Source organism: Perna viridis, chromosome 3 (assembly GCF_037379345.1).
Source record: "Perna viridis isolate PV_CMFRI_1.1 ecotype Kerala chromosome 3, ASM3737934v1, whole genome shotgun sequence".
In the NCBI taxonomy this organism is placed as follows: Eukaryota; Metazoa; Mollusca; class Bivalvia; order Mytilida; family Mytilidae; genus Perna; species Perna viridis.
The window spans coordinates 16970443-16997896 of record NC_142447.1 but is presented as its reverse complement, the minus strand read 5'-3'; the positions used below and the strand labels follow the sequence as shown (position 1 = coordinate 16997896).

At 32.1% G+C, this 27454-nt stretch overlaps 1 protein-coding gene across 1 annotated transcript; it reads right to left on the bottom strand.

The window, feature by feature from the left end:
* Nucleotides 1-501: 501 nt before the first annotated feature.
* LOC148621222 (uncharacterized) lies at nt 502-27454 on the bottom strand. The gene is made up of 23 exons (XM_088573899.1): nt 27301-27454; nt 25217-26238; nt 23897-23995; nt 22310-22411; nt 21145-21273; nt 20268-20290; nt 19803-19927; nt 18699-19031; nt 17879-18014; nt 17292-17350; nt 16365-16429; nt 15174-15323; nt 9078-9629; nt 8135-8230; nt 7616-7717; nt 6239-6367; nt 5840-5862; nt 5267-5391; nt 3551-3883; nt 3164-3299; nt 2825-2883; nt 1671-1739; nt 502-946 (listed from the first exon to the last, which is right to left on the bottom strand). Exons 2-23 carry the CDS (start codon nt 25976-25978, stop codon nt 777-779), a joined length of 3777 nt encoding a protein of 1258 aa, XP_088430025.1. The 5' UTR covers nt 25979-26238; nt 27301-27454; the 3' UTR covers nt 502-776.

Genomic DNA, 27454 nt, shown 5'->3' with positions numbered 1-27454 from the left:
AGGTGCTCAGTGGTAGTTAAGTAGGACACATTGGTATAATGTATGGCAAATAATTACTTACAGAGCTATTCCGTAGCCTACCTAGATTTGTATTGGAATCAGAACTGGTCTATTTAAACTAGCTGTAAAGAAATGAAATGACTTTTTATAAAGTGACCTGTAGTATAAAAAAGGGGGAACTACTTTCAAAAGAATTTAGGTAGATTGTTTTAATAGCTAAATTTGAGACATTTTCTGTTGTTTCCAAATTTTCGACTCATCGCCCTTTTTTAAACAATACCTTAGATGTGACATAATCTGGCATGTTAATAAATATTGATATACTAACAGGTATTATAGGTTAAACTTAACTGACGTTCAACGTCAGTTTTGAAGATCATGAATATTGATATTTATAAATTCTACGAGGTTATCGTTTGCCTTTTTTAAAAATACTGCTCTGCCAAAGAATCTGGAAAACATTGTATAAGATGTGCCTCGTGAAGGAAAAAAAACGCCAACTTTTTATCACATTCAATTTTTCCATGAAAATAAACTAAAAAAGACTGCCAACCATTGCTTGAATCTAACACATATTGGTACTTTCACATTTTATCCTACCTAAAACTACAAACAATGATAATGCATCCTTCATCGCACAATTTTAGCAAGCTGCTTTGACAGGATCTGTGTTATTATTTAAAACAGTGAAAATTCGAGACTTTCTTGCCACATTTATATTCTTGTGTAAGCTACTTGTGTAAAAGCACAGAATAAGCGAATACGGAACATTTTCATTAATTGTCTTCACTAGTAAGATGATCTATAAATAATTCATTCAAAATATTTAATTGGTGTTTCTGACGAGGTTTACATGTAAATATCAAACTCCTTTGAAGCCATGTCTTTGTGATGCATGTTCTATCAAAATCTGGAAATCGCGGTTCAGTTGAGCTTCTATTAAGTCCTGAAAAACACAAGCAAAAAACAAATAGTTAATATGAATAAAAAATATTACAATGTATGCTAATGCCAATATCTTAGTTTGTTGAAATAAATAATTACTAATATTTCTGATATCAAACACAACAAAGAACATAAAGTAACTAAAATAATACATACAAATTAACACAATTAAAAGAACAGCTCGGACACCACTATAACTGGGAGCATGGATCAGGTGCACCGGTAGGGTAATCGTCCTCTGCTTTTCTAGAGCTGCTCTTAAAAAGTTAACTCCGGATTAGATAATTCAAAACAGGAAAGGAAAACTACTACTCTTAAACAAATAAGTTTTGATGGTGCAGATGGATACACCCTACTGATCCACGAGTTTATGATGACGTCCATGAAACTTCGGTAGTGATGACTTCAATCTTGTAGCAATATAACCTTGTTCCAGAAGCCTAATTGTAAGAAGTATAGCCCGATAAAAAAATTTGCGTAGTTACAGCAAGCTCTGGCTTAACGCATCAGTTATGATAAAATAAAGGGAATCATGATTCGTACTGTAATCGAAAAACAATAATCAAGGGATGAGAACTAGACAGAATAGAAACATTAATTTCAATGATAACGTTTAAAATCGATTATTTTGAACAGTATTATTGTTGTTTTTATCTAACCTATAACAATACGAAATTTAAGAGGCATTGTAATGGTCATGTTTTGAAAAGCTGAAGACAACGTACTCACATAGCTTTGTCTGTCAACACAATATGCCAAAGCCCGCATTTCATCTGGACTAACGTCAAAAAATCCTGAATATTGATTTTATTTCAATTATTTTCAAGCAGTTCAAAAAACCAAAAATAACACTTACACACTCTTATAACGCAAATGTTTTAACTGCGTTTTGATATTCAACATAACATGAACTGTAATTGATGAATACTTTTTTTCAAATATTTTTTCGTGGTTAAGTGAAATACATGGGGTCAAAAGGTGATATACCATAACAAAAGAACTCGGCATACTTTAAATTGTGTAACTAAGACCATTCTACACAAAAGAAAATAAATTAAAAACCATGACAATTTTTTATACAATGATTAGTAAACTTTATTTCATAATTATGAAGCAACATCGGCTGTTACACGTATCAAGTAAACTTTAAATCGTGAAGTGTTCAAAGATTTCGGGTACGTTCGGACGAGCTTAAATAAAAAATATAATTAACAATAAAAAAAAACTTGTTACATATTTCTATACGAATGAGTCAATGTAATGTTTTTTTTATTTTTTTTGTTTTTTGTTTTTTTGTTTTTTGTTTTTTTTGTTTTTTTTTGTTTTTTTTGTTTTTTTTTGTTTTTTTTTTTTTTTTGTATATACAATTTTAAACATATCAAAACTATATGGATTAGAATTCTACTGGCGGTAGGTTTTTTTATGGATGATTCAATTGACTATTTCTTAAAAAACCCGAGGACACCTAACCTGCCGGTGCACATTATCCATGATCCTAGTTTTTACTGGAGACCTGGTTGTTCTTTTACTTTCTTTTTTTTAAGTTCTTACTTGCTTTTTGGTTATTTAATTGTCTTTATTGTGTGTGTAAATTATCTCGTTCTAGTTTTTATACTTGAAAATGTATTTTTTGATAACCGCTCGAATCTTGGTTGCCTTGATTTTTCTTTGTACTGACAATTGTTGTTGAATAGTATGTTCATATTTCAATTACCTGTATTTTGAATCCCAATCACGTGATCATTATATATACACATTTTTTAAAAAAAATAGAAGATATATGTTTTGCAGAACTTTGTTGCGATTTAGTGCTATGTAGAGTTTTACGTTTACAATTAGACGGATATTGCGTTTTCTGACAAATTAATAGAGTGAATACCTTTGCAAAATCCAAGAGAAGAAAACATCCACATATTGGAATCCACCCATTTATGGAAACTGGAATAATAATTATAGAACAGTAAATCTAAATATTAATAGTCTAACTTAGTGAACAACTCAGCGAGCAAACCTCCCTCCCTTTTTTTTGTTGGGTGTGGCTGTTATCCATGTCTGGCCTTTGTCCCTGGATTACATTCTTTCGATTTCCGCTAACTATCCTTAATTACCCTCTCTCTCTCTCTCTCTCTCTCTCTCTCTCTCTCTCTCTCTCTCTCTCTCTCTCTTTCTGTGTGTGTGTCTGTGTTAACTAAATAAACTTACAGTGAACGTGTCTTACCTTTTTGTGGAATTCATGAATTGTAACTGAGACATGTCTTTACATCTTGTCTTGTAATTCTGTCTTATACCATTGATGTAGTTTAAATTGATATATTGAGGTAGAACATCTAATTTCTGTTGTATCGATCGAGTGCCTATGAACATGCAATATATTTGTATTGGAAACTTGTTGCACCGTGAAAAGTCCGTCTATTGTCACCTTTTTAAATCAAACTAATTTACATAACCAAGCATGTCGTCAAGAGTGGTGGCTGCACTAAAGTAACTAGATACAAATATTATTATTTAAAACTTAAAGTAAAGTAAAGTAACCTTAACGCAAGAAACAACACAAAAATCAAAATACGAATATCCCTTCTCCCGAACGAAGTACAAAAACACTTACCTGTCACAATGAACACATTTCTGTAGTCTATGCCAACATCATGTTTTATAGAATTGACTTTATGTACAACCAGTCTAGCTCTCACTATATATCTTGAATTTTCAACCAATCGAATTGTCCCATTACCATTGCAAATACTTTGATTTATTCTGAGACGGAGATACTGTAATACTTTTCGATTTTGACATATCTCTACGTCAACTTCAATATCATCAAAAGAATATCTGGAATTTTTACACTCGAAAAGGTCACCGACATGCAGTGGTGATTCCAAAGTATCGCCATCAAGATATACTGTGAAACTTATAGGACTTATTCCTATAGGATCTAAAACTTTATAAAATAAACAAATAACAAAATAAAAAAGCGATTTAATCAAAATATGTCAAATGCAGTACATGAAATATGATTTAAAATTCAAGTTACATAAGAAGCAAATAAAACTTTGCCATTTGGAATAAAAAAAATTCAAAATGGTGGCCCAAGTTGACCAACATGTGTCACGTGTATAATAAGCATCATTCGATGAGACATTTCTGAAAACTTCATCAGCTCAGATTATTTGAATATGAAAAATGCTTACCAATCACCACTCCTAAATAAAATTCGGGTGTATCACGTCACATTATTTTATTTTATATTTTTCAAAGTTTAAAATTTGTTCTTTGTTGATTATAAATTATTGTACTTATATTATGCTTTTTGGAGGCTGTTTTAGGGAGCTTTCCAAATTTCAACTAATAATTGTGAGTTAGCTTCCTTTGTCCATAAATAATACATATGTAGTTTGCGTCATTTTTATTGATTGGCATTTTGATGGTAACATTGTTTTATTATTGTTAACTAGTAGATTACAAAAGAAGCATAATCAGTCGTATGTTGAACATTTTAGGAATAGGCAGACATAAAAGCAATTTTATTAATACAGGATAATCTTAAATGATTGTCATAATCTATCTCCAGAAATATATTGCCATATTTTCTCATGAAAAATGATACTTTAACAGAACTTCAAAAATGTTAGCCGAAGAAATCGATTAGAGTATAACAAAAATTGGTATGGTGTATTTGTCAACGAGACAACAACCCCACAAGGATGAAATTATCAGCCCAAGGCCACCCATTGGTCTGCAATGAACGACGATCGAGGAAACCCTCATATCACAGGACATGCTGCAGCTGGTCCCACAACATCATTATACACATGTTCAGCGAAAATATTTCCCCTATATACTCAAGGAACATAACAAATAAACTAAAAGTGAAAACAAAACAAGACTTACAGAGACCAGAAATTCCTAACTTAGAACAGGCGCAAAAGATGCATCGGTGTTAAAGTACTTTGATGTGATCACCACCTCCCCTTTTAAATCAGGCAATTATTATACAATTAAACACATCTAAAAATTATTTCAAAAAGGTCCCTTGTAGCAACCGGCATATAAAAACTGAAATAAATTACACAAATATACAACTTAAGGACTACTAGCAATTAGCTGGCATGCAAGCTCAAGGCTAGTTTAAACCTACAAAATGATTCATGTAAATCATGAATTGAGAATCTCGGTACATCATAAGTCATACAATAATGAAGCAATCCATGTCATGCCAAAACTGAAGTAGAAGTAGCCAGGAATAATCATACATTTTATAAAATGAATAATTTTAACATGAATGACCTCAAAACTGAAAGTGAAATCATCTGAACTTACTTACATGGAGAAAGGCGTTTTTGAATATATGTCTTCTCTTGGAATAATGTAAACTTGTTTTGTAAAGTGGATGGAAATGGTATTTTTGCAATTTCTACCCTTTTTGTCTTCTCTTCCAGAACTGACCACCTATAGCAAAAAATTTAATAAAAATACATGCTCTTCATTGAACAGAGTCAGGGGCAGTGGGAATATCAAAATGCAAGAATAAAAACCTAATGTGTTTCAGCAAAAATATTTCATTATAAACATGGACAAGAAATACTGAATCATCAATAATACAATGAAAGACAATTCTGGTATATCAAAATCAGAGTACATAACGTAAACGTGAAAACAGGAAATAAAGACGACCATGATCACACACAAATCTTTATTAAAAAGTTGTATATGAAAAAATAAGTCTCGTTCCTTAACATTTTTCTTAGATATTAATATTGACGGGATACGGTTAATGACAAAAAATGTTCACTCCTATGTGTACTCTGGTACAAGAAGAACTAGTAGACTATATCGTTAATAATTTTCCAAATCTTTTGCATTAATCATATAAAACAATGAAATTTGAAACACATACTTTTTGACTGTGTTGTCCATGTCCTGAAAAAGAAACATCAGTTTTGGAATTTTTTGTATACATTTTTAATATGATTATGAATCAAGTCCATTTTCAAATCTTATAAAAATAAAAATTTTGTAGGTATTTTATCAAACATTTCATTATGATTGGCCCACCTTTGTTCATCTTGTCTATGAAATCTTTCCTTTTGACCATGTATGCAAAATGACTTTTCTTCTACATTGCATTTAAACATTTTATTATACGATAAAACCTGATTCAATACAGAGTTGAAAACATGAATATAGGTGTAATTTAAAAAAAAATGAAACACCCAACATAAAAGCTTTATAAGAAGTTAGACATTTCAAAGTTTGTGAGGGATAATTTCAGTTAAATGACTGAAAATTTGAATACCTCAACTCGACTCAGGAGGTCGTATTCCTGATTTTTCACATTCTGGCATGACAGCTCGGCCTCTTCTGCAATAATATATCCACAGCTACTCTGCTCCTTTGAATTCTGAACGTTGTATTCTTTAGAGCTCTGTAAAAGAAGTAAACTATCGATATACAATATTTTTAACTACAAAAATTTTCGTATACTTTTACACCACTCCTATTTTCAGTACATAACCTCATGGTTTTATGCGAATTAGAACAGAACAATAGAAGGAGTTTTTCTTTTACAGATTCTTACTGATTAGTTATATTACTGTAAACCAACTAATTTTCACGACTTTCGCGGACGTAGGATTATCGCGAAATAAAAAAAGTCGCGAAAAAGCATACTAAGGCACTATCTTTATATGTTTAATCATTTTATTAAAAACGTGAAAACAAATCTCGCGAAAGTAGCCAACGACAGCAAAACACGACAGAAAGTAGTCGCGAAAATAAATTGGTGTACAGTATTTTGTGAGATTACAGATCCTGTTAGCGGAGTGATGCAAAGTATGTCTGGGGGCATTTTTAAAGCATGCAGATGTAACTGTATGTATGTTTAAACGATGTAAAATGAAAATTACTTTAGCCTAATTAGAACTGTGTTTAGCTGTTGAGAGACAGAATTGGAAATGTTTCCCAGAATCCGTTTCTGCAACAATGCAGAAAAGGGTAGATGAAAAATCAAACTATGAAGAGTACTTGCGGTCACATTAGGTTGCAATACACCAGCCAGATTATAAGAAGAAGAATACACCAAGCTTCGGTTCAGGTGAGTTAAAAAGATTCATCTAGCAATAAAAAGCGTTTTGATTTTTATGGTTGTGGGAATAAGAAATAAAAAACTCTTCTACCATTGATGAACAAATGTTGATTATTACATTGCTCACAAGTATAGCCATATAGTTGAAAATAAAGTTTCTATCATAGCAAATATTTTAGCTTCCTTCAACTGTGGTTACTATTTATGATCCTGGTTACCGATGACAAACTATTCCAATACTGTAAATGTAAGGATGTACTAATTTTCAATTTTTTGTTGTGGATAGAAATCGCGAAAAAAATAGTAGCCGCAAAATTGTTTACGCTTATCATTATTGGAAACCGCGAAAATTGATAACTGCGAATATTTTCATTTAACAGAATCCGCGAAAAGTAGCAATCGTGAATATGAATACGTTTACAATACTCAAATCCCTCGTTTGCATATTACTAAACGTATTTTACTCGATAAGTAGCGATTTATTCAAAACTTTTTTGTGGGTATCTTTCAACAATGTAATAAATACTTAACTGTTCAAACCTACCGAATAAAAGAGTTTTGCTGTAGGAAAGGAAGCAAAATTCTTACCTTTCTTAAATTCCCTAGAAGATTACTTTCTTCTTCTATGAGTAAGGCACGGAATGATATAAATTCTTGTCTAATGACATCTTCTTGTATCAAGGCTGATAGCTGAAATAGTTAATTTTACATGCCATTAGATTTTTAGATTTACAAAAAAATGTATCCACATGACACGTATACTGCAGCATTAATGTATTAAGCTTTCACACCAGTAAATAATTATCAAATTGATTACATGAAAATAAACAAAATGGTGTTCAATTAGAATACATTGTATTTTCTAGATTTATCTTACTTTCTGCATTTTTTTTCAAATTTGCTCTCTAAATGTAGTAGGTTTTTACGATTTCGAGTAAATGATAATATCGAGACACAACGAACATGAAAATATTCCTGTTATTTGTATTCCGCCGATATTTCGTTTTACATCGATGCTGATTAAAGGTAGGCGCTTCATACCTTCAAAACTAATTATTATTTTTACGACAAATCCTGTATTTTAAATACATGAATAAAAAGTAAAACCTCTGCTTTTTGAAGATCTGCTTGGAGTTTCATCAGCATTTGGTCCGCCGCTTTAAAGCATAAAGAGTTTTTCGTTTGAATGCTTGTCTTTTCTCTCTAAAAATATATTATGCATTTGTTTCTTGACTAAGTTTATTTTAATGGGAAATTCCGTTTAGATGAGAAACATTTCTCCTAAAAACAGCTTCAATTGTGATGCTCTTATGAAAATGAATGCCAGTAAATGACTATAGAATTTAGTACAAGATTTAAGTTATTTTAACATTTACGAATTGTCAGCATTAAAGTCAAACAAAGGCAGTCTAGGACAAGTTCAGTTTATTAGAACATCAAATTGTACATTAATTTAAACTTTTACGCATGGGACATAAGGTCATGATAATGGCCCACAAATTTCAACAACATAAAAATTCAGCACAAGTATATATATGTGAATGTTAGGAGAGTGCCAATACTTCAGTTAATCGAAATGACGTCCTGATAGCGCAACAATTATACGTTATTTAGCAAAATCTTGTAAATTAGTTGGTGTTTGGACACATTTACGTCTAGAAAATATGTTCACCCCAAGAAACAACTTTATATTTTCACATATCAAAATTTCGTACAAATGAATGTAGTTGTATTTTGTGTATGGACATTATTTGTCAGAAAGATGTCCAGAAATAGATCAAGAAAGCATAAAAACTTTAATGCAAGAATTCTCAGAAATCTGTTTTCGTAGTTGTTTAGCTCTTGTGGATGATTTTCAGTTGTATTTCAGGCCCATGAGAGCCATGCGATTGTGTTACAAGATTTATCGCTATGCTAATGGTCTTTTTATACTTTTAGTTCATAATATCACTTCAGCTATTGAGCATGCATTAACAAACGAATGCCGAATAATGCAATCCTTGATCTATTTTTTTATTGTTGTATATAATGCATAGTACTTATACTTTACCTTCCTCGCAGCCACGTGGTCTTTCAATTTTGTCAGAGAATGGTCTAGACATGATTGACTGTATGCAACATTCACACATTTTTCACATTTTGTCTTCTTACAATTCTCACACCAGTATTTTAAAATAGCAGTGTGCACAGAACAATAAGTTGTTTTACTGTTTTTCTTAACTGCACTGTAATGATTTATGTGCTCAGATATATTTTTGATTTTATCAGTAGCGTTAGTTATGTTCTCAGCGACGCTGTTGAGTTTTCCCGCTACGCTTTTTAGTTTGTCAACTGACCAGCGTATTTTAGACTGCAAGTCATTTGAGCTATTACCGTGAACAACAGTTTTATCAGTACTACCATGTGACGTCAGCAAATGAGTTGCCCTTTCCAGGAACGCAATCCTATAAGGCGTGTTTGCTTCAGAAAAGTAATTACAATCATTTTTTTGAAAGTCAGTGTTTTCAACCGCTTTGTTTTTGTCTGATGTCATATGCCCTCTTCCACTACTGAATTGCATTATATATTCACTTAATTCAGCCGCATATAGAGATCCTGAGTAAAGTTAAGTATATGCACTATCAGAATCATTAATTTGGACATTGACATATTGCATCAGAGATTCTTACATCCGCTTCAAAGTTGTCACGTACGCCAAAAGAATCACGCTGATAATGAATTGGAAGGGAAATGGATTAAAATCTGATTTCGTCATATCTAAGTGCAATATTTTAAAATTATTTGGCAGTTTGGTTAGAATATTTGTCAAAAGCAACATATATTTCGACTGCTGTACTAGTTCGCTAGAATTAAATAAAAAAAAAGATACCGGAAATCCATATACCTTTTGCTGTTTTTTTTTTCTGGTTGGGCGGGTGGGCTGAGCAATGATCTCTTGGCCATTGAAACTGATATGCATTATATATATATTACAGAGCAAATGGAAATCAAGCAGGATTCGGAATCCTCCTAGGGCAAATACTAATATATTCTAGTAAAAACTGGAATTTAAATTTGGCCTGGATTATACCATTGCAAATTACAATTCTAATTTGTCTTAGGAGAAATAAGAATTCCAATTTGGACTAAGTGGATTTTGTATCCTACTGGTTTAATGAAATATCAAAGATAAAAATAGACACTTTTTTTGTGCTTAGGACAATTTCCTTGAAATTTAAATACATTTTTTTTTATTTAATTTCAAAAATCAAATTAAAAAGTTTTGTGTCTTTCATTATCTTCATTTTTAAAGATTTTATCAATTTATCTTTTATTAAAGCTGCATTAGCTGTCAAATTTGTTTAGTTTTGATTCTACTGAATTTTGCTGATTCAATGTAATAGGTTTGCAGTTGAAGCAAGAAATGTCGATTATACCGACAGAATATAATGAAAACAACGGTTTTTTTAATCATACAAGATCGATAGCTCTGGTCTAATTATTTTTCGCCATTACTTCCGAAGATTGCCGACAGGACATAAAACTTTAACCTTGGTAAAAAAAAATAACATTAAGGATACTAAGGTGAGTACGTGTCCTGTTTTCATTTCAGTTCATATATTTTTGTTAGTTTTCAAATAAATAATAACCATATTTGAGCCACATTATATCACAATACGTAAATGTCAAAGGGATCCTTGCGTTATATTCGAACTTTTTTCTTTTATGGCTTAAGTCCGTCGGTCCTCATGCCGTTGAATAACCACTTTCGCTTTGCAATCAGGTTTGTTACAAAAGAAGCGACCCTTACAGCACATGCACAGATTAAGATTACCAAAAGTCACATGCATACGAATTTATCTAGGTTGATTTTTGTCTTGCAAGACAATAAATATATAGACACTTATTTCATGCATTTAATGCATTTTATTTGTGGATTTCAAATGAAATTATGCAGGAAAAGTATAATTTAGTAGAAATAAATTAAGCTAAGGCATATTTCAACAAAAACAAAAATTTACGAAAATGACAGCCAATGCAGCTTTAAACGATGTAAATGACTACAAGGGGCGTTTTTATGATATATATTAGGTGAAATAAATCAAATATACCAAAAATTGAAAAAAAAAATTTGTGTCATGTCTCCTTCAATTACACAATAATCTATACAATTAACTATGTGAAAGAGTAATCAAGGGAACCAAGGTTATAGCGGTAATCAAAAGAATGTAATCCCGGGACAAAGACCAGACATGGAAAACAGACACACACAACAAAGAACATAAAGTAAGTATAAACATACATACAAAGTAACAAAAGTAAATGAGTAACTCGGACTCCACTAAAAACTGGGAGCATGGACCAGGTGCACCGGTAGGGTAAGCGTCCTCTGCTTTTCTAGAAACACTCGCCGAGTTGCTCATAAAAAGTCAAGTACGGGGTAGACAAACGAGGAAAGGAAAATCATGACCCGTTGAATAAATCAGTTTTCATGGTGCTGAAGGATACAACATAACGATCCACGAGTTCATGATGACGACCATAAAACTTCTGTAGTGATGACTTCAATCTTGTAGCAACATAACCCTGTTCCAGAAGCCTATTTGTTAGAGTTCTAACGCGATACAAAAAGTCTGCGTAGTTTCGGCAAGCTCTGGCATAACGTATGAGTTGTGATATGAACACTCCATACGCAGGAGCCGAAGTGATGTTGCCGCAGACGAAAGGAAAGTCATCACGTTTGTCATAAACTTTGGTCAATAGTTTTCCTTTACCATCGATTTCTTAGTGTAGGTCAAGATATGAGGCTGACTTCACAGTGTCCGTAGTATCCTTTATCTCAAGTTCTTTTGGGTAGATGCGACGTATCAAATCCCCGAAATTAGGATTGTTTAAAGATAATACGTCATCTATAAAGCGGAAATTGAGATTGAAGGATCTAGCCAAACGATATTCTTTATTGAGAAGCAATAATATTTCGCCTCATTGACATATTATTTGAATATAGTTTCTTTAACTTCGAGTTTTATAAATAGCATCTCATATTTTTTACAGTAGTATATACGTACGTTTTCTGTCAAACACAATGTATGTAAAATTACACATTATATTTACGTTCTATGTAGTGAGACTTATAACAAATGTACATATAGACCTGAGTATGCACACATTCATCAAGCAGAAACAGTACTCTTGTTTTGCAGGTTAGAATAATGTTATTCTGGTGTAAAATGAAATTTAATTTGGAACTTGCAAGATATATGTTTTAGAGTGCCAGTGATGCGACTGACTATCTCAAATTGAACTTACTTAAAACGGTGACTTCTTACGATGAAATGCATTTTTTTATCCATTCTATTTTACAATTTCATGTATTAAAGATAGTATTTCAAGTAATTGCATATTTGTTGCGATAGTAAAGTATTTACCATTTGATATTTGATGAAATTTGAAATAAAAATGCAGGATTGAATTTTTCAAGAATTTAGATGGCAGGATATGTTATTACCCTTATTTGTTTTTGTTTATATTCTCTGGAAAACAACAAGAAACGGTAATTGTAAATAGGAACGGCAACACATGCACATAGCAAACATATTATATATTTTAAAATAAAATCTTCGGAAATCAAATTATCAATTTTTTTTTAAATAATACTGTATGATAAAAATAAAATTATTGTTTACCTTAATCGAGTCTTAACTGTTCCAACTTTCTTTGTGTGTGTGTGTAATGTCTTACATTTCAGAGTAAAGAGTTATTTCAAAGTATGTATTTCCGGAAAATCTACTTTCGTTATATATTAACATCTACGAATAGTACATCATGTCGATGACAGGGAGATTTAAATTTCCTCAGATAACCAAAGAGGTCATATAAAACACTCTAGCAACTAAACAAGCGTTACAACTACTTATCGGTTTTCTAAAAATATAACTGTTAAGTGATCTTTTTTTTTTAATTTATCTATAACTCGGATGCACTACCATCTAGCAGTTTACTTAGATGTACGTGCATAGGAAATTGCTGAATTGTAAATGTTATACAGTTCAAATGAATAATCAAATTTTGAAATAAAATTCTTTAAAATTTCTATGTTTAAGGAAAACAAACTTTAAATTATTACCATTTTTTGGGCAAAACATTGGCAAAAGATTCATTCGTTAACTTGTTTGAAAGAACCTTTACAATTTTATCAGATTGGCTAAAATCTAATTTAATGTATAAGGGCAAGACCAGAAACTATGAATAAACCGTCCTATTTGGACGGCTAAAAGTACAGTTATTTCAAAATGAGGTCAAAATTGATGACAAAATATTGGAAAAAAAGTGGAAGACCTGTCCAATCAACCCACGTTTTGTCAATAAGGTCCTTTCTTCATTAGAACCAAACCCTTTAAGTCTATCTAAATGAAGATAAAGAACTGCCAACACATTGACAAGATATAACAAAAATCCATCGACTGGCAAAGAAATGTGTATCATTCACGAGGTAACAACGAATGTGCAACTAATGCAATACTGTATATAACAACAAATCTATAGCGGTCGAGGAACAAAAACATCACACAGAGTTTAATTTGTCTCCTTTTTTTTCTTTTTCAACATTCGACTACAGAATTGGAAATTATGATAGGGAACATCTCATAGGTGTTTTTCACAAATAAGCATATATATTTTTAGTTCTAACAAATCATGAAGCATCTTTTGAGGAAGTATTTTAAGGGGGGATCGGAAGGGACCTAGGGCTAGGGTTCTGAGCAATATTTAGTCGCCTTTTAAGGCAAGCTTAGCGCTGCTGAGGGCATATTCTTTTCAAAACCTTGACCGACCCGGTGCCTCTCTTTCAAGTGAAATTTTCCAAATATTAGAACAAATAGTGGCAAATAAATATAATCAATTCTGATTTTGCTCAGTTCATTGGCAAAACGTTTCAAAACATTTTTTTTATGTTTGCTGAACTAATGAATTGTACAAAATCGAGAAAAACACTTTTTTGTTTGTTTTTTTTTTTGTATTGTTTTGTTTTGTTTTGTTTTTGTTATGTTTTTTTGTTTGTCGTCTATATTCCTAGTTTTCAGTTCTCATATTCTGTTGTATTTCGTTTTGATGTCTACACTCCGACAATCCGAATTGTAAACTGCCCTTTAATCTGTTGCAACAACCCTTCAGCACCGGCTTATGGAGTTCGCATATCACATATTATACGTTATGCTGGAGCTTGTAGACACGAACTTTTAGTAACATGTATATGTTCGTATAATCAGGCATTTGAGAAAGGGTTATATTGCTACAAGATGAACCATTTTGCTCTACAGGGGTCTTGCCCAGAAATAAAAAAAATGCATTTTCAAAGAATAAATTTGTTAATATTTCATTTGTTTCCTATTTTCATTCTGTTAAATCATACAGTTAGGACTTTTTCTAAAGCTTAAAAAGTTAAGATGAAGTTCGGACATTGTAACTGTTTAAAAAAGAAAGTGGCCCTCCGTCCTATCATTGTAGAATACATCTTTTAATAATCCTGGTTTTGTTTACGGAAGGATCTGGACACTGGACATCACAAATTTAAATGTAATGGTATATGTACTTGTCTCGTCTACACATGAGAAATATCCATATTCACGAGGATTAATAGAATATTTCTACAATTTAGTAGTAAAAAAAAACAGGGTAGATTAGCATTTTTTTTTCAAAAATATTTTACATAGGGTTAATAGGGAATCAATCAAGGCTTTAACAGTACTTGAGCCAAAGTAGCCACAAAATGTTTAAGGTAGGGACAAAATAACTACAGTAGATAGGGTAGCAGGAAACAGACATTGTTTTGGCATTAGCCAAAAATTAAGAAGAAAGATACAATGCCTTTATCTTTTACCTATTGTCAATACTATATAATTCAGTAACCAACTTTTGCTGGCTCTAAATGTTAAGTTAAAAAACAACAAGAACTCTAAAATGATAGTTGTTTTTATTGAAATACCCCTTATTGACGACTTTTGTACCGTACTAACTTAATTAATATAGATATGATGAACATGTCATTTAGCAAAAAAATAATTTTACAGATTCCCCGTTTATTGTATTTTTCCTGTAATCGAAAAGAAACAATCACATTCCTTCAATCACCTAATTGCTCATCTTTTTATTTTTATTTTTTTTATTTTTTTTTGACTGACATCGTAGAGTCAATTAACATATCAAGAATTAAGAAAAAATGCATGTTTGAACATTTAAATGGGAAATGAATATGCGATCTTTCAAAATGTCCACATAGGTTCAAAAAATCCTGTTGTAAAAAGTCAACTGTGGATACCTGCAAATGAAAACATTTGTTCGATGTATTATATAACATAATATATGTTAGCATAATATTTGAAGACAAGTTGACATATTGTTTTTTTTTTTTTTTTTTTTTTTTTTTTACATTCTTCCCGCTTTATTGAGATTTTTTTTTACAATTTTAAGTCAAATAAGGAATAAAGGCGAACCTAAAAGTAAACATGAATCAATGATAAAAGGTAAAAAAAGACTCAAATTCAATCTATTGAAATATAAATTAATTTGAGATAAATACTGTAATGTGATTGGTTAAAATAACACCAATACACTTTTAACAATAAGCATACCGAAGAGGGGTTATGTTGCTACAAGAATAAAGTAATCACTACATTACTTAATGGTCACCATCATGAACTGGTTGACCATTATGGTATATCAAACTGCATCAAGAAAACTAATTGATTTGTTAATCATGTCATACCCCTCACTGTTCGTCTATCTCGGGCCTCTCTTTTGATAAACTCGGCGGCGAGGGTTTGTAGAAAAGTACAGGCCGCATACCCTACCGGTACACCTTGTCCCTGCTCCCAGAGTTTAGTAGTGTGCTGTAACTTCTGTTTCCATGTATGTAATATTTTTGGTTATATTTATTTCATGTTCTTTGTTTTGTGTGTCTATTTTCTTTGTCTGGTCGTTATGTCCCTTGATTATGTTATCTTTTTATTACTATTCGAATCCTGGTTTCAATGACTTTCCTTTGATATATATATCGTTACTATAATATTTAATCTTAAAATAAAGTGATGTTTGATCGAAAAATTTCCCAATCATCTTACAAGAATACTTTAACTATATTACAGTGACCTTTACAGTTTTACTCTGCTCTATTATGATACTGATATTTGTTATGAAGAATGTCTAATAACTATTCATGCACACTTAAAATTGGATTTACTCATTACGCAGGTTATTATTGCACAACAAACTTGAAATTATTTCTTCACAGACTGATTAAATATTACATATAAAGTACTAATATATTGAATATATTGTGGAATATATAATAATTACTTACATATTCTGCTTTGTCGACATAATATGCCAATACTCTTAGCTCCTCGGGACTAACATCGAAGAACTCTAAAACACGGTCATTTATAAATTAACTTAACATCAGACATTTAATAACTACTCATTTCACTACGTGTGTTTTGTGCTATTTTGTCATAAATAGTTTTTAAAAAATATTTGTTCACCATTTTCGTCTCAATAATATACATGTGGTCATTATTACACACAAGTCAGTTTAAAGTCTATATAGTAATATTCATCATTCATAAAAATGGATTTACCAACACACCCAATTATCTACATATATGTCAAAACAAATATCGTAATGAAAGATAAACATAAATGTTATATTTCTATGGTGTATTCATTTGTGGGAGACGTCACACATTGAACCCTTTTCCCGTAGTTTGTTCATTGTGATGGCATAAGTAGTTCCGACTAAAGGAAATCTTGTATTATCTACATACAACAAAAACACATTTAAGTATAATCTCGGTTGTTGGCAATCCCTATTTCCTCTACTCAAAGTACCTTGAAAATAAAGACACTACAGACTCTGTCCGTGTTCTGCGACTTGGGCAAGAATTTCTTACCAAAAGGTGAAAATATCGTCATTCTAAAAATTCTACCCTCAACACCATGATTTGATTGGCCTATATGGGGTGTTCTTGTCTAATATCCTTCTGTAATAGATATTCTTCCTATTTTTCCGGACTTCATTTTGTCAAAATATTTCACAGTGGCTATCTTTCAAGAAGCATCAACATAATCATACATTGTACCTTTACAAAAAAGGTACAGCAGATGTTCATACGTAATTGTGAACGTGTAGTTTTGTTTTTTGCTACCTTAAGCTATTACAAACTTGAGCACTAATCACAAACTTTAAACAAACTCATACTGCTAATCTGCTAATATTAAATAACGTTACCTTTACAGTCCCTTGTAGATGAAAACAGCCACATTCCACTGTCTTTCCACACCTTAAATCTTGAAATATAACAACATACCCAATTTTAATATTTTACAACTAGATATTTAAAAGTGTTTGCAATTATACGGGATAGACGATACTGAAAAGGGGAAACTCTTTACATCAAAGTCGAAAAGGTTGTTTGTGGAATAATGTTAACAAAATGTATCTTTAAGTCGTTTGGTTTAGATTTTTACCATAGATATTAAGATACAGCAAACATTCATTTCTGGACAGTCTTTTATTTGATCGAGGAGAAATATAACTTCGGTAAGTGAAAGAGTGGGGAACATGGATTAGGTGCACCAGTAGGGTAAGCAACCTCTGCTTTTCAAGTAACACTCAACAGGAGTTGCTCATAAATTTCAAGTCAGGGGGTAGGCGAAAGAGGAAAGGAATGACGCTGTGAACAAATCGATTCTCATGGTGTAGATGAATACATCATAACGATTCACGAGTTCGTGATGACGACCATAAAACTTCCGTAGTGATGACTTAAAACTTGTCGTAACATAACCAACCAAATAATCCATATTTGAACTCACATTTGTCTCGCGTCATCGTCTTCTGCATCTCTGCTATAAGTCCGAATGCATTTGTGTCTGTTAACTCGTCTTACAATTTCTATATGTAGCTTAATGTCAGACTGGATAGATGTACGATTCAAGTCTTCCCTTAATCCTGAATTTAAATATAAAAAATATATTTGATGCAAATAGAAATATACCGAGTGTGAGGGATGTTAAAGTTTCACAGCACCAAACAAATTTGTGACCTCTACCTAAATTTTTCAGTGTGTTTCTTTTTAACTTTTATCTATAAACACGTTTCACAAATGAACAAGAGAAAGGCCAATGAGAAATCGTATAATACAGCGCATCATTGCTCTCCTCGATTTCGTGTAAAATGTATGTTGTTATGAAACAATTATAAACTGTAGTTAATAATTTTATTGAATGTATTATTATTCTTCTATTATTTAAAATATAACTTTAAAAAGAGCGCACCAGTTACGTCATTAACACTTATTCATAACATAACATCATTTATCCAGAGGCAAGTTTCCATCAACTGACAGGTTCTGAATGGGTTATCATTATCAATCTGAAAATCATACAACTCTTATAAAACATCACAAGCTGTACTAATACTCGCATGTCCATGTTCAGAACCGGGAACAAAACGCAGAAAATGTACTAACGCAATGTAACATTTAAATTCAAAATGAATTTCGATAATTCAAAGGATAACAATATCTACAACGGATTACTTTATGGAAACCGGAACTATGTACACGATTTTGTTTTTACATTTTGTATTCAATTACAGACCGTGATCAGAGAGAAAATTAAAAAAAAAACATACCTGTTACTATAAGGACGTTTCTGGTGTTTTTACAAACATTTTGTCTTAAACTGGAGATTCCATCCACAACCAGTCTACCTCTTACTACGTATTTTGAATTTTCCATTAACCGAATTTTTCCATTACCATTGCAAACGATGCCATTCATTCTTGTGCGGTGATACTGTAATACTTGCCGATTTTGACAAATCTCCAAATCTACTTCAAGGTTATTGAATGCATATTTTGTATTTTTACATTCAAAAAGGTCAGTGACATTTAGCGGTGAATCAATTGTGGATCCACTCAAAAATACAGTAAAATTTAAAGCACTTAATTCTATAAGATCTGAAACTAAAAATAAACAAACAATTTCATACATATATCACACCCATTTTAAAAACATACAATCGTTTAGAATCTAGTAGAATAAAAATGGATTTGAGAAGCATAAACACATATTTTAAAGAAATCAGTTCTAACAATTCAAAGGAAACAAAAAAAGCAATGATAACCTACACGGAGCTAATTGTGTATTTTCTAAAATCTAAAGGAAGGATATTTAAACGACTGTACATATGGCTGATCATAAGGAACTAAATATCTTTCATGCAAATTTTGAATTATTGTACAAGAAGGAACTTTTAAATTTTATGTGATACAGCGACACCTGTCTAAATCAAACACATTTAGACTGGAAGATATGGTTGGTTAAGACAGATTTTCGGATTACACATGTTCAAAACGTATTGTAATTGATACGAGGAGACTATACAGATAAGGTCAATTCTAACCCTCAGGGGAACTGTCAGAGGGACCGGCTGTAGGACAGTTCTAAAACAGTCATAGAACAGTTCTAGAGCCAGCTCTTCTGACAGTTCTAGCTGTGCCGCCTCTAAGAGAACAGTTCTTCTGTTAGAATTGTCAGAAGAGCTGGCTCTAGAACTGTTCTAAATCTCTCATTGAACTGTTCCTCTGACAGTTCTAGGACAGTTTTGTGAGAGGTTAGAACTGATCTCATCTGTAGATGTTTGTTTTATAGAGGTAATCGGTTTATCCAGTTTACAAAGGTTTTACTGTATCAACAAATGACATGTTAATACTTGGAATAATTTATACACTTACATGTCGACAGATGTTTTTGAATATACGTCTTTTCTTGGAATAATGTAAACTTGTTTTGTAATTTTGATGGGATGGATAGTCCTGTCTTCATCAATTTTTCTGTCTTCCTCTCCAATACTGACCATCTATAATAGTATTAACCTCTCAATTTATTTATTTAAACGAATTCAATTAGCCCAATTTAATTTCATTTTCGTAGTCAATTTTCATATTCTAAAGCATTTAATTTGAAAATAAATACAATTGTGAATTGTCCTGACATCAATATCCTATGCAAAAGAAGTGCGTGTTTGAAAAACTTTGGTTTTGGGTGTCTTAAAATTGCCACAATAAAAATGCGTCATTTATGCTTGTCAGTGTTATGAAAAGGTCATGATTGTATCATATTTCAAAGGACTGAAACAAGTATTCGTTGATAAGAATGTTTCAAACGAAATACAAGCACAGTTGACTTGATGTACTAACTTTTCCATTGACTTGTTCATGTTCTGAAATAGACGAATATAAAATTGTTAATACTGTTTAGATTATAATAATATCTATATAATATGTGTACCTGAACTAAGATAAAAACAACTAATGGAAAATCAAGGGGAATGTAAATTGAATAAACAGCCGGCTGCCTGAAAGGGGGGATTAACGTCATTAATGGTTTTCGAAAGAACGGTCCAAATAGATATGTTCTCGACTCGCTCATTTCTAATAATTTGTCTAATCATCAATATGAAGACACCATTTGACAGGTTAATTTTTACTAATATGGTTTTATTATTATAGAGTAGCCTGATTTAACATTCAAAGGCTTATGATGCACTTTCTTATTGTAAACAATATGTTAAATTATCTTAAGAAGCATTTTATCCTATTTTTAAATTGTAGTATGAAAAAGTATTATTAACAGTTTGTACGTTGAAATGATTTGGTAATAGTGTTTCAAAAGTAGTCAATAAATCATGATACAAAATTGACGTTGATACTTAAAAAAAGTTTATTAATATAAACAATATATACTGATTAGATATAAACGTGCTAAAATTTTGCAAAATTACGCAAGAAAACAAATAAGTTCCGCATTTTTTAATATAAAAAGGGTTGTTTGTTGTACTTCACTTCGATGAAGGCAAGATTTTAGTTACGCGCTGATACATGCAACTTACGCCATAAACTTGCACTGTGTAAGGGAGGAAGGAATAGTTATCCCTATCTTATAAACGGTTTATATTTAGTGACATGAATACAAATTAAAAATATAATAGCCGAGAAACATGCTAGCACTGATATATGTAGCAGAAGTACTACATTTATGACAATGATGTGACAGTGGTATTAGACATAAAATCACCTCTATCCTTCTAAGAAGATCATGCTCCCTATCTTCTACATTCTGAAATGAAACTTCTGCCTGCTTCGCAATGATGTCACCACAGCGTCCTTGTCTCTTACAATTTTCATCTTTGTACTCTTCAAAACACTGGAACAGGAATGAAACCCTATGCAGTACGTTCTTTTTTATGTTCAAAATCGTTCTTTAAGCGTGCATATTTTGTGATTAATTAGATAATTGTACTGGCACAATAAACTTTTATTGACTTGTTTATCTCTTTCATTTCTATCAACGCAATCCTGCTTCGAGTTTTAATGTGCTTTTCAAAATACGTGTTGTGCCAATGGCAATTTCAAACATGAACCACAAGCATTTAATTTCGGAAGAACAGACTACTCACAGTAAATGACTAAAGCTAAGACCGCGCACATCTGAAATTTATTGTACTAATGGTCTTCCAAAAAGACGAAGCTCGATATGGCCAGTATTTGACCAGCTACATGACTGTAAATTAAATATTTGATATGGAGAAGTTTTTTGTTGTTGTTTAGAATGTTAAATCAATAACCTAAAATATTCAACCAAATTGATAAACATATAATCTTTCAATGATTGGAAAAAAGAAGTCCCAAATTTGGCAAATCCATGAATCTCTCAGATATGCCGAAATAGGTCAGTTTTTGGAATATTTTGCAATTGTTGAGTGTCTCCGCCAACATGACCTAAAGTTTTTGTTTAGGATTTCTATATGCCACTTTCAAAGGAGTCCACATCAGATACGATATCCTGGGGTCAAGTTGGCGAAGACCTTTAAAACTAAAAAAACAAGCCTCCAAAATTTGTATTTTTCACAACTTCGTATATTTGGCAGATTTTAGCCTTCCATAAAAATGTCTGGTTTAGACAGGTTTAAGAATATTTCAAGATTCGGTTTAAACAGGTTTTATTACATGAACAATATTATTGTACTGCTTTTTCCAGTACAATGTTGTGACTTTGACATTCACGACTACCAAAGCCAAAAATATTTGTTTGTCAAATATAACTATTTTTAATATATTATGGGAAATAGATACCGATGTTTCGGAGTAGTTATCGTTGGAAATTAGATAACACTAATGTTTTTACTTCATTTAATTTTCCAAAATATATAGCAAATATGTATAAATTGTAGAAAGATTACCTGTCTTAAGTTTTCAAGGATTTTACGTTCTTCGTCTATAAGTAAGGCGTGGAAAGATATGAATTCTTGCTTTATTCTTTCTTCTTGTATCAAAGCAGATAACTGAAATAAGATAACGGATTTATGTAATTGAAAAGGCTGCAACATTTATCTATCCAGAGTCGTTGATGTAAATATACAACACCAAACTGTTCTGAGGTGTATCCTTATCTGCATCATAATATAATTATACAGCTAACATAGAAAATCTAAGTTTAAATTACCGACTTTTGGAAAGCGTTTACTGTAAAATCCATATTGATGTTCTATAGTATTAATATGGATCTGAGACGCGATGAAACATAGTTACGAATTAACCGATCTCGAGTCCTGATGAACCTGACGAGTATTCTTAAACGGCATTGAGTGTTTTAATGATGATCATTTATTATGTCTAAGCAATATATGGTATTTTCTTATACATATGTAGTAATTCACAGTAACAAATATTGGGATTGGCCATTCAAATACTCGTAATCAAACTTATTTGTATTTTCTCCTTAATCGGTCAGAGAATGCGTGACATTCTTTACTATATGAGAACTCTGGTTGTCTAGAGCTCGGCCAGTTTAATTAACTCTTTCACCATCATAAAAACAGACATTTGATTGGCTGATAAGAACGATCAACGGTACAGAAAGTAGAATAAACACAATAATACCAATCATAATGATATTGTAAATTTCTGTGTCTTGTATACAAGTTTCCGTTTTATGACGAAACGGATTAACAAGCACACAAAATCTGAGCCAATTAGTGTGGTTTCAAGGAGAAACCTCTCATCAACAGCAAAAGTAAATCGGAAAATCAAAATCCAAGAATAGAATTTTACAATTATTCAATAAAGAGGAATGATTAAATAGAACAATTTTATTTGATAGTCCCATAGATTTAAGTGATATGTGTCTACCCGGCCAGCGAAAGCTATATTTAAAATAGCCTAGCTGGCCGAGTGGTCTAGGGCGCTGGACTTAGTGAAGGCGGTGTTGCCATAGATGTCACAGCGGTACGAGTTCGAGTCCCGGGGGGGAACGACCAAAGATTTACATCGCAAATTTGACAGTTCTAACAGCGTTGGGAATTTTTCAGACCTTTCTATACGTTTATATATCTTCCCTGTATCAATTTGATCCGATGGAACAGTGTAGCAAATAGAGTCGTCACATTCTGAGACGTTTGTACATGTGTGTGTGTGTGTGTGCATTGTCCAAATAAGTGTCTTGTGGTCTGGTCTTTAACTGGTGTAGAAAGGACAAACTCATTTTCAGCTATTGCTATCGTAATGTAGAATGATGGTTTATCTGATTTAACAGCTGAAATTTCATATTTCACAAAAAAAAAACATTCGATTTTTCACTGCTATCTACATGATAATCATTAATATTGCATATTGGTTATCACGTGTAATTGAAATTCTAACTCTTCTACTGAAATACTGCAATTCAAAAATGGGTTATTTTTGGTATATTCCTATTTGATCAAATTGCAGCGAACGAACACAGTTCAAGTGATACAAGCCATAACAAAAAGAAATGTAACAATACTTACCTCTGCTAAATGAAAATCTTCTTGAAGAACCTTTAGCGCTCCATCCGTCGCCTTAAGGCATACAGAGCTCTTGTGTTGAATGAGCTCCTTATCATCTTTCTGCAAGTGACCAAGAGAAAAAGAACGAATATAGTGAAACGCAATAACTACACCAGCGTATAACTTACATCCAAAATAGAAAAGACCACTAAATGGTCTTCAACTACTGTAAACACACTTTTAAGGAAGCCCTGAAAGGCAATTAATCCCAGCTACATGTACTCTCAACAACTTTTTTCTCTCCCTGAAATCGCACATTAAAAGTCTTTGATGATACAGTGAATAAAAAACTGAGTAAATCTGAATTATTTGTTGAAATATTCATGATATGTAAAAAAATTATATTTTATTCATAAACTTTTTAAAAATACATAAAAATAATAATAGTAGTTAGTTATCAGTACACGAGTTACTGTTAGACAAAAATCGAGAAGAAAGCCAAAAACTCATAAAAAAAAAAATTCTTTATTTTGGAACGGTTGGCATTTAAATAATTATTTTCTTTTGTCTTCCATTTGTTATTTTCATCATGCTTCTGCTTCTGCTTAGAGGACTATAAGAGCTCGCCGCATCGGGGGATGCAATTGAAAATTGTTTAGCTCATACTAATTTTCCCATACTTGTCTCTCCGTTTTTTAATGTATCCATGGACAAGCAGGGATGCCTCTGTCGACGGCACCCCCATCATATTGGAGGCGAAGGCGACAGAGGCACTCATGCGTTTCAGAACAGGTGCTTTAAATATGTAAGGATTAAAATTATTGTAGGTTGTAGTCTCGAGGTAATTAACAAACCAACATATTTTCCCACTGAAGGCACGAGACCGCAATCAATTTTCAAGTGCATTTCAATATACACATTTGAGCAGATTAAAAAAAATTCCACCAGCTCAAACTGAATAAAACTTCTCTGGCCTAAAGATATGTACAAACAGGATTTTATATGTAAATTGTAGAAAATTTTACCATCATTTTCTGAAATTAATACATATAATTCGGAGATGGGGTAAACATGAAATGAAATGAGTTAAAAGTCCTAAATTTTAACCTTCTTCCACTGAACCAAATCACAACTTTTAGTCAGAATTGATTAATGAAAAAAAAAAACCATGTAATTTTAACCTATTTTCTACCAATAAGAGGCAAAACTTCAGCAAATAAGTTTCCAGTAAAAATATGGAAAAAATGTGGAAGGTACCTACTACCAAAGTTGGAACTATATACTACGAAAACCAAGGGGAATTAATTGTGTTCTCGTACCTGAATATTAGATTACTTTTACCTCTCTCATGGCTACATAGTCCTTTAGCGTTGTAACAGTATGATTCACACATGACTTATTGTATACAATATTCACACATTTCTCACACTTCGCCTTCTTACATGTTGAACACCAGTATTTTAACATATCATTATGCTCAGTACAAGGAGTGGTTTCACTGCTAATTTTAGTCTTGCTGTTCAATCTGCGGTTAAACATGTTAATATACTTCTGCAAATTCCAATCAATGTATCTTGACCTCTTATTCCTTTCAGTTTTCCTGGAACCATGTGGCGATGACAAAGGAGTGGCAACAAAAGAGAAAACTTGTGTTTTTGCCTTATTTAGGTTAGAGGGTTGGTCTCCATTTTCGCCCTTTATAGGAGAATAAATCTGTCCACAGTCAGTTTTGTTTGGACTTCCTTCATCACATTGTACTGATATCTGGTCACTCTCATTATCTCGTCGATTCACTTTGTGGGTATTTCCGAGTTCTGCTGATATAGTGCTGCTATCATTATCCTCTAAATTCACATTGTGGATATTTCCAGGATCTAGAGATGCCGTGTTGCAATCATTATCTTCTAGATTCACAGTGTGGATATTTCCAAGTTCTAGAGATGCCGTGCTGCTGTTATTATCTCCTAAATTCACTTTGGGGATATTTTCATGTTCAAGCGCTTCCTTGCTGTTATCACTATGCTCTAGATTCGCTTTATGGTTATTTCCATTTTCTAAAGCTTCAGTACTGCTATCACTATTTTTTCGATTCACGTTGTGCATATTTCCAAGTTCTAGAGATGCCGTGCTGCTATTATTATCTCCTAAATTCACTGCTCATGATAGTGACAGTTCCGTTCTTCTTTCTATGTCCTTGAAAACTTGAATGTTAGTCGTATGGCAACACCATCCGTGTCTGATTGACTGCTATTTGATCCTACGTCTAACCTCTTTCAATTACTTCCAAAATTTCCTTCGTTTTTCTTTTGGCCACTTCCACGCTCGCCTCAATAGCTACCGGTTGCGCTCAGAGCATCAAATAGCTAATTAAATAAAATTACATTTTTTATAACAATGGAAATAATTGTCATATTATTAACCGTTTCTGTTAAATTCTCCAAAGTACTATTTCAGCATTCTAATGTTTTACGGTCTTGTTTTTTTCTGTTTTTAAGCCGTAGAAGATGAATTTAGTAATTTTTAACGAAAAGAATGATGTGAATAATATTCTGAAATACCGACGTTTGACAAACAATTGACTTGTGGATGATTCCGACTGTAGAGATATGTTGATTCTTATACGGCAGTTATATGGGGTGGAAGGAAGAGTGGGATGCGTGGTTGAGGGGCTATTTCGTCTAAGGTACACATGTACTGACCTACGCTATTGGATGATCCGACAGTAAAGTTTGATCACCCTTTTTTAGTTAATCATTTGGTTTTGTTTTTAGGTCAAATTTAATCGGTAACGCTTCGAATACCACCTTTACAAACGTGTTGGCACATTTTAATTCATTGAATAATAATAAGCAATCATGTATAATGTCTTAATGAATTGTTACTGTCAATATATGGTAGATTATACGCGTACAATTGAAAAATAAATAAAATCATGTTTTCCTAAATTAAATACATTTAATGTCTCAAAAAGCGAAAATTATACGTTTTAAAATCGGAAATCTATAGCAATTTCATGTACAAAGTAAGAGTTCTTCCATGGAAAATGTAGGGACTTCGCCAATAATCTAGTAGCAAGCCAAATAACTACTTGCTTGTGTAACAGGTCTTCTTGTCCACACCACCGGTGTGAATAAAAGGGCAGGGTATAACCACGTTCACACACAAGTAAATCCAAAAGAAAAGTACGAATAATACAGAGAACAAATGAAAAGCAAAATATTTTCTATTTTTGACTTCGTGTAAATTGTCACGCACACACATTAAAACAGACACACAGCTATCAAAATCTATAGAAAAAAATGCTGAACATGCACAGCCTCAGATTAAAATCCCCTGAACTATTTATATAGGGTTTTATATACATATTATACTTAAGCGATCAAAATATTAACAATATTTCAAATGAATGTTAGAAAGTAGTTTACCTTATATGTCTGTATTTACTTCACTATTTGTTTGTTTATTTGTTGTCCTACATATCGCGTTTACTGGGTTAATACACACTTCTAGAATATCTACTTTCGTTTTATTAACACTATGTCCGGGAGGTAATATTAGCTAATCGATCATACACTGTAG